General features: G+C 42.0%; 1 protein-coding gene across 1 annotated transcript in view; it reads right to left on the reverse strand.

The window, feature by feature from the left end:
* Positions 1-14,017, reverse strand: part of LOC104496121 (mitogen-activated protein kinase kinase kinase 5) — a gene marked incomplete at its 3' end in the record, with an annotated part of 53,671 nt that overhangs the window by 1,154 nt on the left and 38,500 nt on the right. The window contains exons 11-14 of the mRNA XM_010139200.1: positions 13,255-13,304; positions 5,863-5,958; positions 4,675-4,756; positions 2,635-2,768 (exon numbers count right to left, since the gene is read on the reverse strand). Coding sequence (XP_010137502.1) covers positions 2,635-2,768; positions 4,675-4,756; positions 5,863-5,958; positions 13,255-13,304 — 362 coding nt within the window. The remainder of the gene's footprint in view (positions 1-2,634; positions 2,769-4,674; positions 4,757-5,862; positions 5,959-13,254; positions 13,305-14,017) is intronic.

Below are 14,017 nucleotides of genomic sequence, written 5' to 3' on the forward strand. Positions count from 1 at the left end.
AAGTTGTTGGGGGGAAAGTGCTTGCGAGCTCCACTCCCTTTTGGGAAAGGTAGTTATCAGCTCACCCTAACAGCAGCATCAAGCTACAAGTGAAGGCTGAACTCGTGGGGGGAAAAGAAAAAAAAAAAAAGAAAAAAGAAAAAGAAGTGGTCGTCGGAAAGTCCCTCTGGTAAAGAACTGGTGCAGAAAACAAGGGAAGTATCTGGTTAATGAAAAGCGTGATTATGCAACTCCGAGTCTATTTACTAAAAACTGATTCGAGTTTTGGTGTGTGTCTCCATAGATGACCGTAATTAAGATTCTGACTACACAGTTAGTCATTCAGAAATGCAAGATGACCAGAGTTATATTCCAGTGTTCTACTAACGGAATATCCATTCAGAGCAGCAACAGCTTGACCATTCTTCCCCCCCGCACTTGGAAACTCCACAGCTAATTGAGTCTTGAGCAACTAAACTAATTTTGGAAATAAAATAAAGCCATAAGAAAATTACCCAGTAGGATGAGGCATTTAGTATTTTAGAATTTAGTCATTAGGAGACTTTAAATGGTACAACGAAAGACAAACTCTAAATCCTAAAAATCTAGTTCTTATTATCTACCTAACACGATTTTCCTTTAACTTGGAAAGTTTCTATGGCCACTGGTACTGTCTTGTAGTACAGGAAATGCATTTGAGGGCAAGAGCATTGCACGAATGTTTCCTTTTCGTTCAGAATGTGCCTCTGTAGTCAAACATTTCCTGACAATTAAGTAAATGATTTAGTGGCTTATATTTAACATAGAGCAGTATCAAAGGCTCGCTGCCTTCTGCACAGAAATCACTGCTTTTCCGGCCACGCTCTGACTCAGAACTTAATTAAAAGATGGTAATTTTTACTTCGAAAATGGTAAAAATTAACTTCAGAGATTAACCCTTTTTCTCTCTAAATTTCTTTCAAAGTGCTAAAAGATCAGGTTATAATTAATCAGAAATGAATTAATATATCTCTCTTACTTTGCCATTAAAAGAACACTCAAAATTTGTCCTGGAAGCCTGTAAATATTTTTAAGTCTAAATGAAAGAATTAGCAGCTTCTTAATAATTCCTTTTCCAGGATGCTTTCCACATTGAACCTGAAACCTCTTCCATTGAAAATTTTTTTAAAAATGTATTGGAGAAAAGAAAAATCTGAATTTTATTCCTTTCCTTTAAAGAAGTTACTGCTTTATTCAGGCCATCTTTCTGCTAACCACGGTTGTTACAAACAACAAATTTCTTCTTAGAACATACAAAATTTGCAACTCCGCTTTAAATCGGGAGATTGTTTTCTGTAACGAGATCATATTTTGAGAAATTATAACATATTTTGAAGTCAAATTTAGAGGATGGAAGGATTCCCCTTTCCGTAATCTATGTTCTAGTATCTTTAAAATAGTATGAGTATGGAAAAGTTATTAGACCACGCATATATCTAGATCAAATAGCCAAATATATATATGGATTCAAAAAGATTTAGAAGGATTCATTTTTTAAATATCAAAGAAAAGAAGAACTAATTGAGGATAGCGTAACTGAAGGAAGGCCCACAAGAGACCCACAGAAAAATCTGAGCTAGGACACTGGGTGGCATCACCGACCTTCCAGCCTGTAGATTACACAACCCCCCCTTTTATATAATAAGGGTTATCACACGGTGTCCTGTCAACATCTAGGCTCCAATACAATTTAAACAGCAGCAGATGCTGGAGAATACAGTCCTTTTGCACAAAAAGTGGTTTTACCCCCGTATTCTAGATAAAAGTGAGAGTAACAGCCTCTGCGGTGGGTTAGAACAACCTCTTGTATTTACAATTTTGAATACCAACACTCCTTTAAGATGACTGCTATGCAGGGACGGGTAATACCAGATTCCTTCCTGATACTGGCTGTAGATTGAACACCACTGCACAAACAAGGATACAGTTATTTCCTCCTACAGAGGAAATGCAGCATGCCAAAATATGGGAAATGCTGCTGAAGGAGAAGCTGCCCATAAGATCATAGTAGCAAACCAAAAAAGCCAAATGGGCAAAAGATGACAAGAAACTTGGAAACAGGAACTCCATTCCTGACTGAAACAATGGACAAGAATATGCTAGTTGGTACACTCGATATTTTACTTACATTCACTAGATGTGATTCCTCCCGCTAACAAGCAGTGGTCTGCTTTTATCAGAAGAGCTTCCTTCATAAAAATAATTTATTTAACCATTGGGGAAGTAGGGATTTACCTTCTTGTTAGCAACCACAGCAATGACTTTATTTCCTACTTTTCATAGCTTTCCTGAACACAGGCCTGAGATACAGTCTGTGGTAATATTTCACAGTCTGTCCAAGAGGCACTTTAAAGATCCAGGCACTTGAGTCACCTGTTAAGAAGCAGCTGGTACCACACTTGACTGCAAAAACAAAAGGCTAATGCAGAATTTAAGAATGACTGACAGTTTGAAACAGTCAGTTTCATTTCAAAAATCTTATTCTTTAGACATGCTATCAGTTTTATCAGAATATTTGTGGAGGAGAGGTACTCCTTGATCAGCAAACTGGCTGATCACGTTACTGATGGAATTATGTAAAAGCACAACATTTGGCATCAGCCACAGCTACTATACCTGTTGTCTCTCTCCGGGATTTCTTTAATAGCAATTCTGACTTGATTGCTCAAATCTCGTCCTGCATATACAATGCCGTAAGTTCCTTTTCCCAGAATGACTCGCTCACCATTTTCATCATATTCATAATCATACTGCAAAGCAAACAACACCATGAAATGAGAGGGATTAGATTTATTTCATCTGACCCTGTGCTCATAACTAAGGCATCTAGGATGCTAGTTGCTTTCTGCAGACCATGGAGAAGGAAAGAAAAAACACTTTAAGACGACAATTCGGATACTGTGCAGACGTGTCTGTATTTGTCAACTGACTGTACAGGAAGCCCTGGCTTCTGGAATAGCCATTTCTGGTAAGTGCATAAAGCTAGGCTAGCCTTTACCTGTTCCGTGTAGTTACACTTGCATGTTTTACTCAACAGCATTTGGATTTCTGCTGGCAGGTGCTGTGAAGGCAAGAGAAGACAACAGAGGGCACTCTGCACCAAGCCGAGAACTTCAGCTCCCATACAGCCACAGAGAGCAAAGCAGGATACATTTCATTAGTTCCAGATGTTCTCCTGACCCAACCACATCTTCCAAAAACAGCACAACATCAGTTTTGCCAGTGCCAAGACAGAATGTGCCAATGGAGGTTAGTCAGGACTGCAGTGTATTAAGCATGGTTTCAGACAAGTTTGAATTTCAAGGAGTTTAAAGCCAGTCCAGAAACAGTCATTAGATAATCTGATCCATCCCCTCACAGACATGTAATCTCTCACTCGCTCCCATGCTAAACCCAGTAGCTCATGCCTAGATAAAGTATTTTTTCTTTTTCCCCCAAGTAAAGACTGCTATGTTTTTAACAAAAGAGAGATTTCACTACTACTTTTAGTACTCTGTTTCAACAATTAATTACTCTCGTGGTGAAGTCATGCCTCTTAATTCAAGTTTCTTTGGTGTCACCATATTGTTAGGCTTTTCTTCAACAGACTAAAGAGACTATTAGCACATTGTGATTTTCCCTGTCAAAATACTTATCCACTGTAATCAAGTCACTCACTGCTTTTCTTTTTGCTAAAGTCAACAAATCAGGCACCCTAAGGTTCTCATTACTGGGTGTTTTTCTATCCCACAAGTAAGTCTAGTGGTTTCTCTTTGTTCCGTCTCCGAATTCAGATATATTATAAAATGCCAGCACCAGAACTGGGACAGAGGGCTGTCCCCATTATGCAGCACTGACTCTCTTAGTTTTGGATGACTCTAGGGCTTTGTGCACCAGACTTCCGTGTGAAATGAGACGGGTTTAGATATTCTACCCTGTTCTTGGCCACCTAGAGGAAGCCTGAACACCTCAAGTACTGCATTGCACCCAATGGTCCTGCGATCACTTTTCAACAATGTGCATGTTCAGATAGAAATGCAAGGTACAATACGGTGTGTAGTGGTGTATAGTAACTTAGCTAATGGGGGTGGTGGCAGACATAAGGCATCCTACGCTTCAGTGTGATTAGTGGGCTAAGGGTGTAAAGAGACTCCCAAGTAACACCAGCATCATCTGAACTGAGTTTGCTGTTCATTGCTGTGCTGGCCTACAGGTGGGAACTAGCAAGGACAAGTCCCTACTAGAATCATATCCAGACTTGTTGAGCAGACTGTCTGCCAATAATGGAAGTGCACACAATTTCAGTGATGAAACAGACAATAAAACAGTTTTAAAAAATTGAAACAGACACTAATGCTGCCTGACTAGAATTGCACTCTGAAGTAACCGTCACAGGAGTCACACTGCACCGCTGGTGAATTCCAGAGTTCAGTACCTTCTCAAGCCACTATGCTAACCGAGATACGAGAGATTTAGTTATTCTGGTTATAAGAACTACATGAGGACCATTAAAAAGAGTCATTCATTTATAAACAGTAGAGGATATAATTTTGTAAACAATAATTTGTCTAACTTCTTCCAGAGAAGGGATTAGTAATTTACTCTCTTCAGTAAAATGCTACACTAGAAGCCCCAAATTCTTGGTGTGGGGGTACACGTCTGTGAAAGTAAAAATACCTCTAATGAGTCTCCATCACATTCCCCTTCTTCTGTAGTCTTCCCTATTTCTTCAGTGATACCGTTCACCATGTCAAAAAAACTGTTAAAAGGAGGACAGGGAGAAAATACATCTGATGAATGAGCCAAAAGGACTTAAGTATAGAAAGTATAAACTCAGTGTGAAAGTTTGTTTGTTGGCAAAAAAAATTTTTTTTTTTTTTACATGGAGTATTAAGAGTCGAAATCCAGATTTCTACTTCTTCTATACACGCAAGACATCCGTGATGTCTGAAATCATAGATTTTGAAATATGAATTCCATCAATGTATCAGGTGAAGTTCTCATCCTATACCACCATTTCTTTATGTCCAGTGAATCCACTGAAGCATCATGAGAACTGCCTAGAAGTCTTGCCTACATTTTGAGAAGTTTTTGTAGCACAGGAAGGCTAGCTTCAACTTTGTGCTTGAATGAAAATGGGCTCTATTTCATGATTTCCTATTAAAAAGGCATGCTATTACATATGACTTCCACCCCTTTGAAGGAATGCAAGTACAACGCTAAGGTATCGCTTACCCATCTTGAAGTGCTCAGATACAAAGGGGAATGAACATGGTGAATGAACCTACGTGAACTAGAATGGATGAGACCACAAGCTAGGGATTGAGCTGGGATGAGGCCGCAGCCAGTGATACAGAGTACTGCCCTGAATTTTGGTAAAGTTGCAGCCTTTTTTAGGACAAAAAGACATGAAATTTCCTCTGGGAATGCCTTCTGGGTCAATTCAAGATCACAGCCCTCAAGCTTACAGAGCAGAAACACAGATTAGAGAGACTGAGACACCTTTAATCTTGTGCAACAAACCCTTGCCAGGTTTTAAGTTTAGGATGTTTTATTGGATTCAGAGCAACAAACACTTGTAGTAAGCCTTAAAATTATAAATATTAGAAAAATAACCCCGTAAAGTGTGTGAAAACATAATTAAATTTGTAATCACACTTGTTTCTAATGTTTGTCTGAGCTTGGACGACCCTTCAAACCTCATACATCTTCCGGGTACTCTAGTACTAAGCTTTCACATGAAGGACAGTGATCACTGCGGATGCTCAGTTCAACTTTCACCATAATCCAGGACGTGTTTGTGCATGCAGACACCACCTACCCCATCGCAGGCTGTTTTTTTCTAAAATAACAACAGTAACATACCGTCTGCAATGAAGTTCTGTGCAGAAATAGATTTGAAAGTCATCTGAGTTGTGCAGCACGTACAGGAAACAGCATCGTTCTTCAAATTTTGAAATGCTGAAAGAGCCAAGCAGAACATGTTATTGGAAAGATGCATTTGGACTCCTACTGGCTATGTCAAACTCTACAGAACAACCTATTTAATATGGGAAAGCACCAAAGCTAAGAAGCCGTAACTTTCCCTTATTGTACAATTACACTCTTGTATCATCCCAAGTCCACATTCTGCTGTTTACTATCATTCAGCTTGTCCCCCTAGGCCACATATTGCCCAAGAAAGAATAGAAGCAAAGATGGCAATAGGACTGCTTCCATTGACCCAAGTCTTTTTTGTTTACAGTACATTTAGATAAAGCCTTTAATTTCCACTCCTGCAGCCAGGATGAAACATCCTTTCAGGATCACATTAGAAAGCCGGACTTTGAACTCAAATCATGAGTTCTTCCTGCTTTAGAAATCAACCACAGCCTCAGTTCTGAACACAAAATTCCTGATCAGTTCCTTGTGAATTGGTACATTGACAGTATGTTGGAAAAATATTTTAAAATTAAGTCAGCACCAAAAAATGAGGTGAAAGACTTCAGCACCCCTTGCCCACCCCTGCCCTTCTTCAGGTTTGTTTTTTAAGTGCTATAGCAAGAGAACAAAGATAATGAAGTAGTACATATGTCATTTTCTCATGGACACATAGATGTCTCAACAGAAGAGCAGAAAAGCTGCAAACTCTGGTACCATTGTCGGTTTTCTACCCCAGGTAGGCTACCACTCTTGCAAAGGCATTCATTCAGCAGAACTGTTTTATATGCATGCCATGACTGATCTCCGTATAGAAAATGTTAAACATTATTTCAAATAACTCTATCTGTAACTTTGTCATATGTTGAGTGGCAGGTGTCAAGCTGATGCAGACTTATTAGAAAAGGAAAAAAAAAAGTTGGCTAGAGGTGTTACAAGGGAATATAATGCAGTATTTGAGCAACCAAGACAAATTAAGTCTCCTTATTAACACTTGTAAGATACTGGACAAAATCCACAGTCCTAGTGAAATCAATCAATTTTAGCTGGATCCAGATAGCCATCACGTTTTTAATTAATTTATGGCACAATAAAGCAGAATGATATTCTATGTTATGCCAAAGGAATGATGATTTCATTAACATAACAGCTTTTCTTTAAATACCAGGAAATACTTGTAATTTTCAACCTTTAGTAGATGTCTAAGATCATCTGATCCTTGCACCCTTTTATGATTCCTCTATTGTAGAGCCCTCTAACTTCTGAAAGACAAATAGCTCTCTAGGCAAGCTGGGGGCCTGCCTTTCATAAAGCTGCTTAAGAGAAGAATTGTAAGAATATTTGTCTTTGGGTGTGGTGACTCATTTATTTTTACATTAAGAAAAATTAGTAAGTGCTGAGTAATGTACACATCTGGAAAGGCAGACACTGTCCCCGGTTTACAAACTATCTTTTAATTCAGGTTTTTCAAGCATATAGGTAAACGCTCCCGATACGGAGTAACTATTACTAACAAAACCACTCATTCATTTCAAGTTTAAGCACTTTATTGAATAAACCATCAGTTTAAACCTGACGTGCACAGAAGCCACTGACTAACAGAGCAGTGAACAAAAGGGTAAGAATGTGGATTGTACACAGAGGGCAGGTAACTTCATAAATATTTAAGGCCTTTAAGTGAGTGTTTACATGGCTTATATATTGCTTTCCTCCCTGAAAAGGAGTTTTTAAAGTGAAGAAAGGAAGACTCAAAAATTATCAAGTTATAAAAAAACCAAGAATGCCTCATTCTGACAGTTCCTGAGTACATCTAATACCCACCAACTTCCATGACAGCAGACCTGGGGTTGAGTTTGTGAAACTCTGAAGACAAACCAGGAAACGCAATCTAATGTGGCCTTGTGCCCAGCTCATGTGCATCCAGAACTCCCCCCAGTCCATGAGAAATACTGCAAACGCAGCTAACTATTGCTTACTAACAGTCCCAGATGAAGCAGCAGATAAAGCAGCTGAGCATTGGCAGCAGCCACAGAAAAGCAGCTCCATGGAGCTTCTGTCTGTTTTCCAGAAGTGTAGCAGTATAGACACCTCCCACTGTCAAGATTAAGCAGTCTGATGTGTTTCCAAGAATTTGTTCTCAATTCTTAGGCTATTAAGGAAACTGGATGCAAATCTGAATCCAAAAGCTCTGATTTAGCTTTTAACAGGAACTTTTTGTCCTGGTTCAATAAGAAACAATTGTGTTTAAGAGGTCAGGAAGCCATATATCAAAAGCACATCTGTGCACAAACCACTAATCAGTAATTTTTTTTAAGCTAAACCCAACTACTATGACTCCCCACATACAGAACACGATTTAGCGCTCTGCTGCTCGGAGAGCTCTATACATTTTCCAAGTTCCTTTGCAATTGTTGGGAGCTGAACGCTATTACTCATGAAATAAGATGTTGATACATAGCAGACAGAAGTGATCCCTCGGTCACTTCCTTGAAGCACCTACCAAAGCCATTAGCCATTTCAATGCTCTATGTCTCTCCAGACCTGCTGTCTCCATACGTAATGCAGTAAATATTTATAGACCCCTTTGCTGAAAAAGCCTCCAAGAGCACGTACAAATACCTCCCTTGTACATTAAGGCTGCGATTCTAAAGCTGGCTCTTGCTAGTCTAGAAAAGCCCAGAACCCTCATAAAGCTGGGAACTCCCTTTTCCTAGACTGCTTCAAGACTAGGAGCTTCAAAAGAGCCAAAAATAGTCTTGATACAAAAAAAGATTAGAGGCAGGCCTGGTTCTGAAGGCTGTCCCACTTCAAAGAATACCTGCCTTCACAGGTATTCACGAAAGTAGGAAAAAATCCTGAAAAAAACCCTGAAAAACCCTGAGTCAGCGAGGAAGGCAGCAGCAGTGATGGTAAGTTCTGTGGCTAAAAGGCAGTGCTGACAAAAGCCGGCAGCTCTCGTGAGCGAGGCCGACGCGCCTTGGGCAGGAGCAGCTGCAGGACGGGCCACAGCCCAGGGAAGTGCCCTAGGTCTCTGCCAAAACACTGGGCACCCGCCTCAGAGCAGAGACCAGCGTTCCTACGGAGAAAGCCCCTGAGAAGGCTGACACATCCACCCTGACAGACCTGCTAAAAAAGGAGATTTCAGTACAGCTGGTAGGCTGCAGCGAGTGCCCACCCTCTTCTCCTGGTGTAAAGGTAAGTACCGGCAAAGGGTGTGTGCAGGCTGAGGATCTGGTGCGCCAGGTGGCTGAGTTTCAAGAAACGGTCATAACGCCACGCAGCATTAGAGGAGCTGAGACAGAGATAGATAGGTGGCTTTGCAACCACGTTCCTGTAGAAGACACCACTGAGAATGAGGCGTCTCAGACCCTGGTGACTCACAATAGCAGGACTTCGCATCAGTCTCCACCCTCCAACATCAGAACCAGAACTAGGTATGAACCTTTAACACCTACAGACACCCACGAGCAAGGTCTGCATGGAGAAACTGCATTAGCAGCACGCAGTGGATACTGTGAAAAGAGACGACGTGTGCTCGTAGTGGGTGACTCTTGTAAAGGGTACTGAGGCATCCATCTGTCAAGGCAAGAGGGAGTCACGAGAGGTCAGCTGCCTTCTGGAAGCTAAGATCCAAGACATCGACCGAGAGGGTGCCACGACTTGTCAGAATCAGCATTATCCACTATGACTCAGGAATGATACTGCAAGCCAGGACCTGAGGTCAGTCAAGGAATACTATAAAGACCTGGGGGTGTGAGTGGAAAGTACTGGTGCCCAAGTCATCTTCTCCTCCATTTTACCAGAGGAAAAGGGGCAGCCAGAAACAGACAAATAATTCACATCAACTTCTGGCTGCGTAGCTGGTGCTGTCAGGAGGGTTTTGGCTTTTATGACAATGGGACAGTCTTTGATGACCATAACCTATTAGGAAGGAATGGAACCGTTCTGCCTAGAAGAGACAAGGGAACCTTTGGCTCTGGTTGGACAACTTGGTGAGGGGGGCTTTAAACTGAAGGACTCGGAGTCTGAAATGACAATGCTCGTGCTATCCCAATCCAGCTGGGGAATAAGCCAGGCCAACAAGGGCAGTGACAAACATTCCTCAGCTGCTTTCCAAGATGAGGGCCTGAAGGCAACCACCTCAAGGGTGCGCATGGCTATGGCGGACCCTCTTGCTCCACTCCAGGGAAACTTTCATGCTTGATTACATTTCTGAAATGCCTGTACACCAACGCAAGCAGCACGGGGAACAAACGGGAGGAACTAGAGATCTGGCGTGGTCACAGGGCCATGATCTCACTGCAATTACAGAGACACGGTGGAATAGCCTCATGACTGGAACGCTGTCATGGACAGCTCTGTATTTTTTAGGAAAGACAGGCAAGCAAGGCGAGGTGGTGGAATCGCTCTGTGTAAGAGAGCAATTGGAACGTATCGAGCTGTACCTAGGGTGGGGTTGAAGAACAAGTTGAGAGAGGCAGGCTAATATGGGTGACACTGTTGTGGGTGTTTACTACAGGCCACCTGATGAGGAAGAGGAAGCCGATGAGGCCTTCCACAGACAGCTGAAAGCAGCATTACAATCACAGGCTCTGGTTCCCATGGGGGACTTCAACCACTCTGGTACTTGCTGGAGCGGCCAGGCCGCCAGGCACGCACAGTCCAGTGCTCTTGCAGAGGACAGCTGAAAGCAGCATCACAATCACAGGCTCTGGTTCCCATGGGGGACTTCAACCACTCTGGTACTTGCTGGAGCGGCCAGGCCGCCAGGCACGCACAGTCCAGTGCTCTTGCAGAGCATTGTTCATAACTTTTTGACGCAGGGTGTAGAGGAGCCAATGAGGAAGTGTGCTGCTGGACCGTGTACTAACAAACAAAGGTCTGGTTGGGGATAGCCTTGGCTGCAGTGACCATGAGACGGTGGAGTTCAGGATCCCATGTGGAAGAAGCAGGGCAATGAGTAGGATTAAACCCCTGAACTTCAGAAGAACTAACTTTGATCTCTTCTAAGATCTGCTTGGAGGAACTCCATGGGTTAGGACTCTAGAAAGACTAAAAGGGGATCTTATCAATGCTTATCAATATCTAAAGCGTGGGTGTCAGGAGAATGGGGCCAGACTTCTCTCAGTGGTGTCCAGAGACAGGACAAAGGGCAACGGGCACAAACTGGAACACAGGAAGTTCCACCTGAACACAGGGAGAAATTTCTTTTCTTTGAGGGTGTCGGAGCACTGGAACAGGCTGCCCAGAGAGGCTGTGGAGTCTCCTGCTCTGGAGATACTCAAAACCTGCCTGGACACATTCCTGTGCAACCTGCTCTAGGTAAAACTCCTTTAGCAGGGAGGTTGGACTAGATGATCTCTAGAGGTCCCTTCCAACCCCTACCATCCTGTGATTCAAAACCTGCCTGGATGTGGCTCCTGTGCAACCTGCTCTAGAAGAGCCTTCCTTAGCAGGGATATTCTCCAGAGGTCTCTTCCAACCCTGTGATTCTGTGAAAAATTAAGTGATCAGAAACTTATATATTTCTGGAAGAAGACAAAAGAGGGGGAAAAAAAGGCTTATTCAGTTTTATACTTGCATGAGATAAAGATTTCCCCCTGCAGCTCCCCATGGAAGCAGCCAGAGAGTTTTCTAAGAATTCACAGTGACTCTTGGCTCACTGTCAAGTCTTCCAAGTTATTTTGGGCATCTGTCCAGATGAACAGATTGGCAATTTAATTGACAAATTAAATGATGATTGGAAGTTTAAATAACAAATGCAGGAGGGTACACCAGAAACAGTACTGACCACAGCACACTTTAATAAGGGGAAGGAAAAAAAAAAGACAATAAAGAAACGCTTTTTCCTTTTTCTTTTTTTAGAAGCACACAAAAACATACTGTAACCAAAATCCAAACCAGACTGAACTAAGCCTATCATTGCAATTTTTGCCTAAAATAAACTGAATCCCGCAGGACTGAATTTCTGAGCCTATTGATAGTTTGGCTTTTTAAGTTACTTTTTGGAAGAAAAAAGAATCTGTCTGTGCAAAAACATCCTGCAGACATAGCAACAGCTTTGTGTGTATGGGACAGTTATTATTAGAACACAGCAATGACTATTTAAAAAAAAAAAACATAAGCTTTCTGGAGGGTTTTTTTTTCTAATTACACTAAAAGCAAACACCAAAGTGGAAAGTTGTAGGATGCCAAAGTATAGATAAATCCTAAGAAAAAAAAAATCCAAGTAACTCCACAAAACTAAGATGAAGAATTGATCCGAAGATGCCACAGCAGTGGTCGAACACTGCTTTCCTATCCAGCAGATAATTGCAAGCCTGGACCCTGCCAAGAGGATGCACTTGGGCTAGCAGGGCAGACAGGCTAGCTTGGACTCAGCTGTTCTCTACAGACAATACGGCACACAATCCAGTAAAGAAGTGTCCCTAGAAGTCTCTCTAGTAGACAGGAAACATTTTGCTGAATCAGACAAGCAAATAGATGGCAAAGTTTCTTCCTTTGTCATTATCTCACAAGCTCTGCCCCAAGGAGGGACTTGTACTGAGGAAAGGCGGCCTTGAACACGTAACACCATTCTCTTCTAATCCAGTCAAGCCAGTCTTGCACTTGTCATTCCTGATCCTATGATTTATTAATTCATGTTCCCCTTGGGAGGTTAGGGGTTGGGTTTGGGGTTTGCTTCTTTTTAGTCACATCCCTCTCTCCCCGCCCCTGCCCCCCCTTTCTTCTATTGACTCCCTTTTCAGTTCTCTCAAACAAACTACGAGCTTTCACTCTGTGGTCTAACTACCGCTCTGCGTTGATAGACTCCTCTCTTATGGACCACGTTCATACTCTATATTCATAAACACAGACACAAAAAACCTCCAAGATGTACACACTCATACCAAAACCTATCAACAGGTAAGCAATCTGGACATTGCAAGACACCCTGATCTTGTTGGTTCCTCATACCCTGCTGCTCTGCACCCACACGTTTCTTCCTGGTTTACATATTCAGGCAGCTCCTGGCTGTGACAGAACTCGGGTAAAATGACAGTTATTGTGACTCAATCTTAATTAGCATAAAGTGACTACCAACTTTTAGAAAATACTACTTCTTTAATTCAACAGGCTGTTCGCTAATTTTTACATAATGAACTTTGCAAGAGACCATTACTGAACCAGAATTACAGCTCCTGGGATTTCACTTAGAGCAGGGCACCTGTGAAAGTACCTGCAATACTCTGCCCCAGTTCCGAGTCTGTCACTCCACCAAGGTCCACAGCAGCAGCTTCACACAATACTCATCCGATGACTCTTTTCATTTCAAAACATGAAAGCGAAACAACTTACCTTACTCCCCTGATAGAGGCAGCACTGAAGTTCCACTCGTGGATACCTTTCTGTAACACAGAAATAAATAGATGAACAAACAAAACATTCCTTTTTATGAATGAAGCACCTGTAGGCACATCTTCTAGACTGAAACTCAAGAGATGGAAAGAGAAATGGAACACTTGAATTACAACAGCTTGTTACCTTTTACCACTTATTTTTCAGGGCACATTTTTTTTTTTTACCCAAAACCAAAGCAATGTAAGTTCTAGCTAGAAGTTTTGGCTGCTTTGTTTCTTCACTGTTTACTCTGCAAACACAATATACTATTTCAGAAAGCAAGCATATCAGAAGGGCTGCCAGCACAGCTTGGTCTGGGTGCTGAATGTGGGGTCACATGTGACCCTGTGGAAAGTTGGGGGGGAAAAATTCTACCTCCGAGAATAACAAGAGCCTGCTCTGCACGCCCCATGCTCTAGGGTGTGGGAAGACCAAGCAGAGAGAGCTACAAGCAGGAAGTCTGATGATGGAGAGCAAAGTGGGCGATTCTTGAAAAGTTGGAGGAATTACTCATGGAAGGAGCAAATTTGAAGGCCAAGGGTCCAAAGAAACAGAAAGGAGACTATTTCCCTAGGAATCCAGAAGAGAGCAGTACCAAACCCCCCACAGGTTCTGGAGTAATAGACAAGGGCGGAAGAAGAAAGCCACCCTATGAAAAGAACAAAGGGCCAGGCCTCACATATTTCCAGATCTTTAAAATTTACATCTGCCAGATTCAGCA

Source organism: Buceros rhinoceros, unplaced genomic scaffold (assembly GCF_000710305.1).
Source record: "Buceros rhinoceros silvestris isolate BGI_N320 unplaced genomic scaffold, ASM71030v1 scaffold637, whole genome shotgun sequence".
In the NCBI taxonomy this organism is placed as follows: domain Eukaryota; kingdom Metazoa; phylum Chordata; class Aves; order Bucerotiformes; family Bucerotidae; genus Buceros; species Buceros rhinoceros.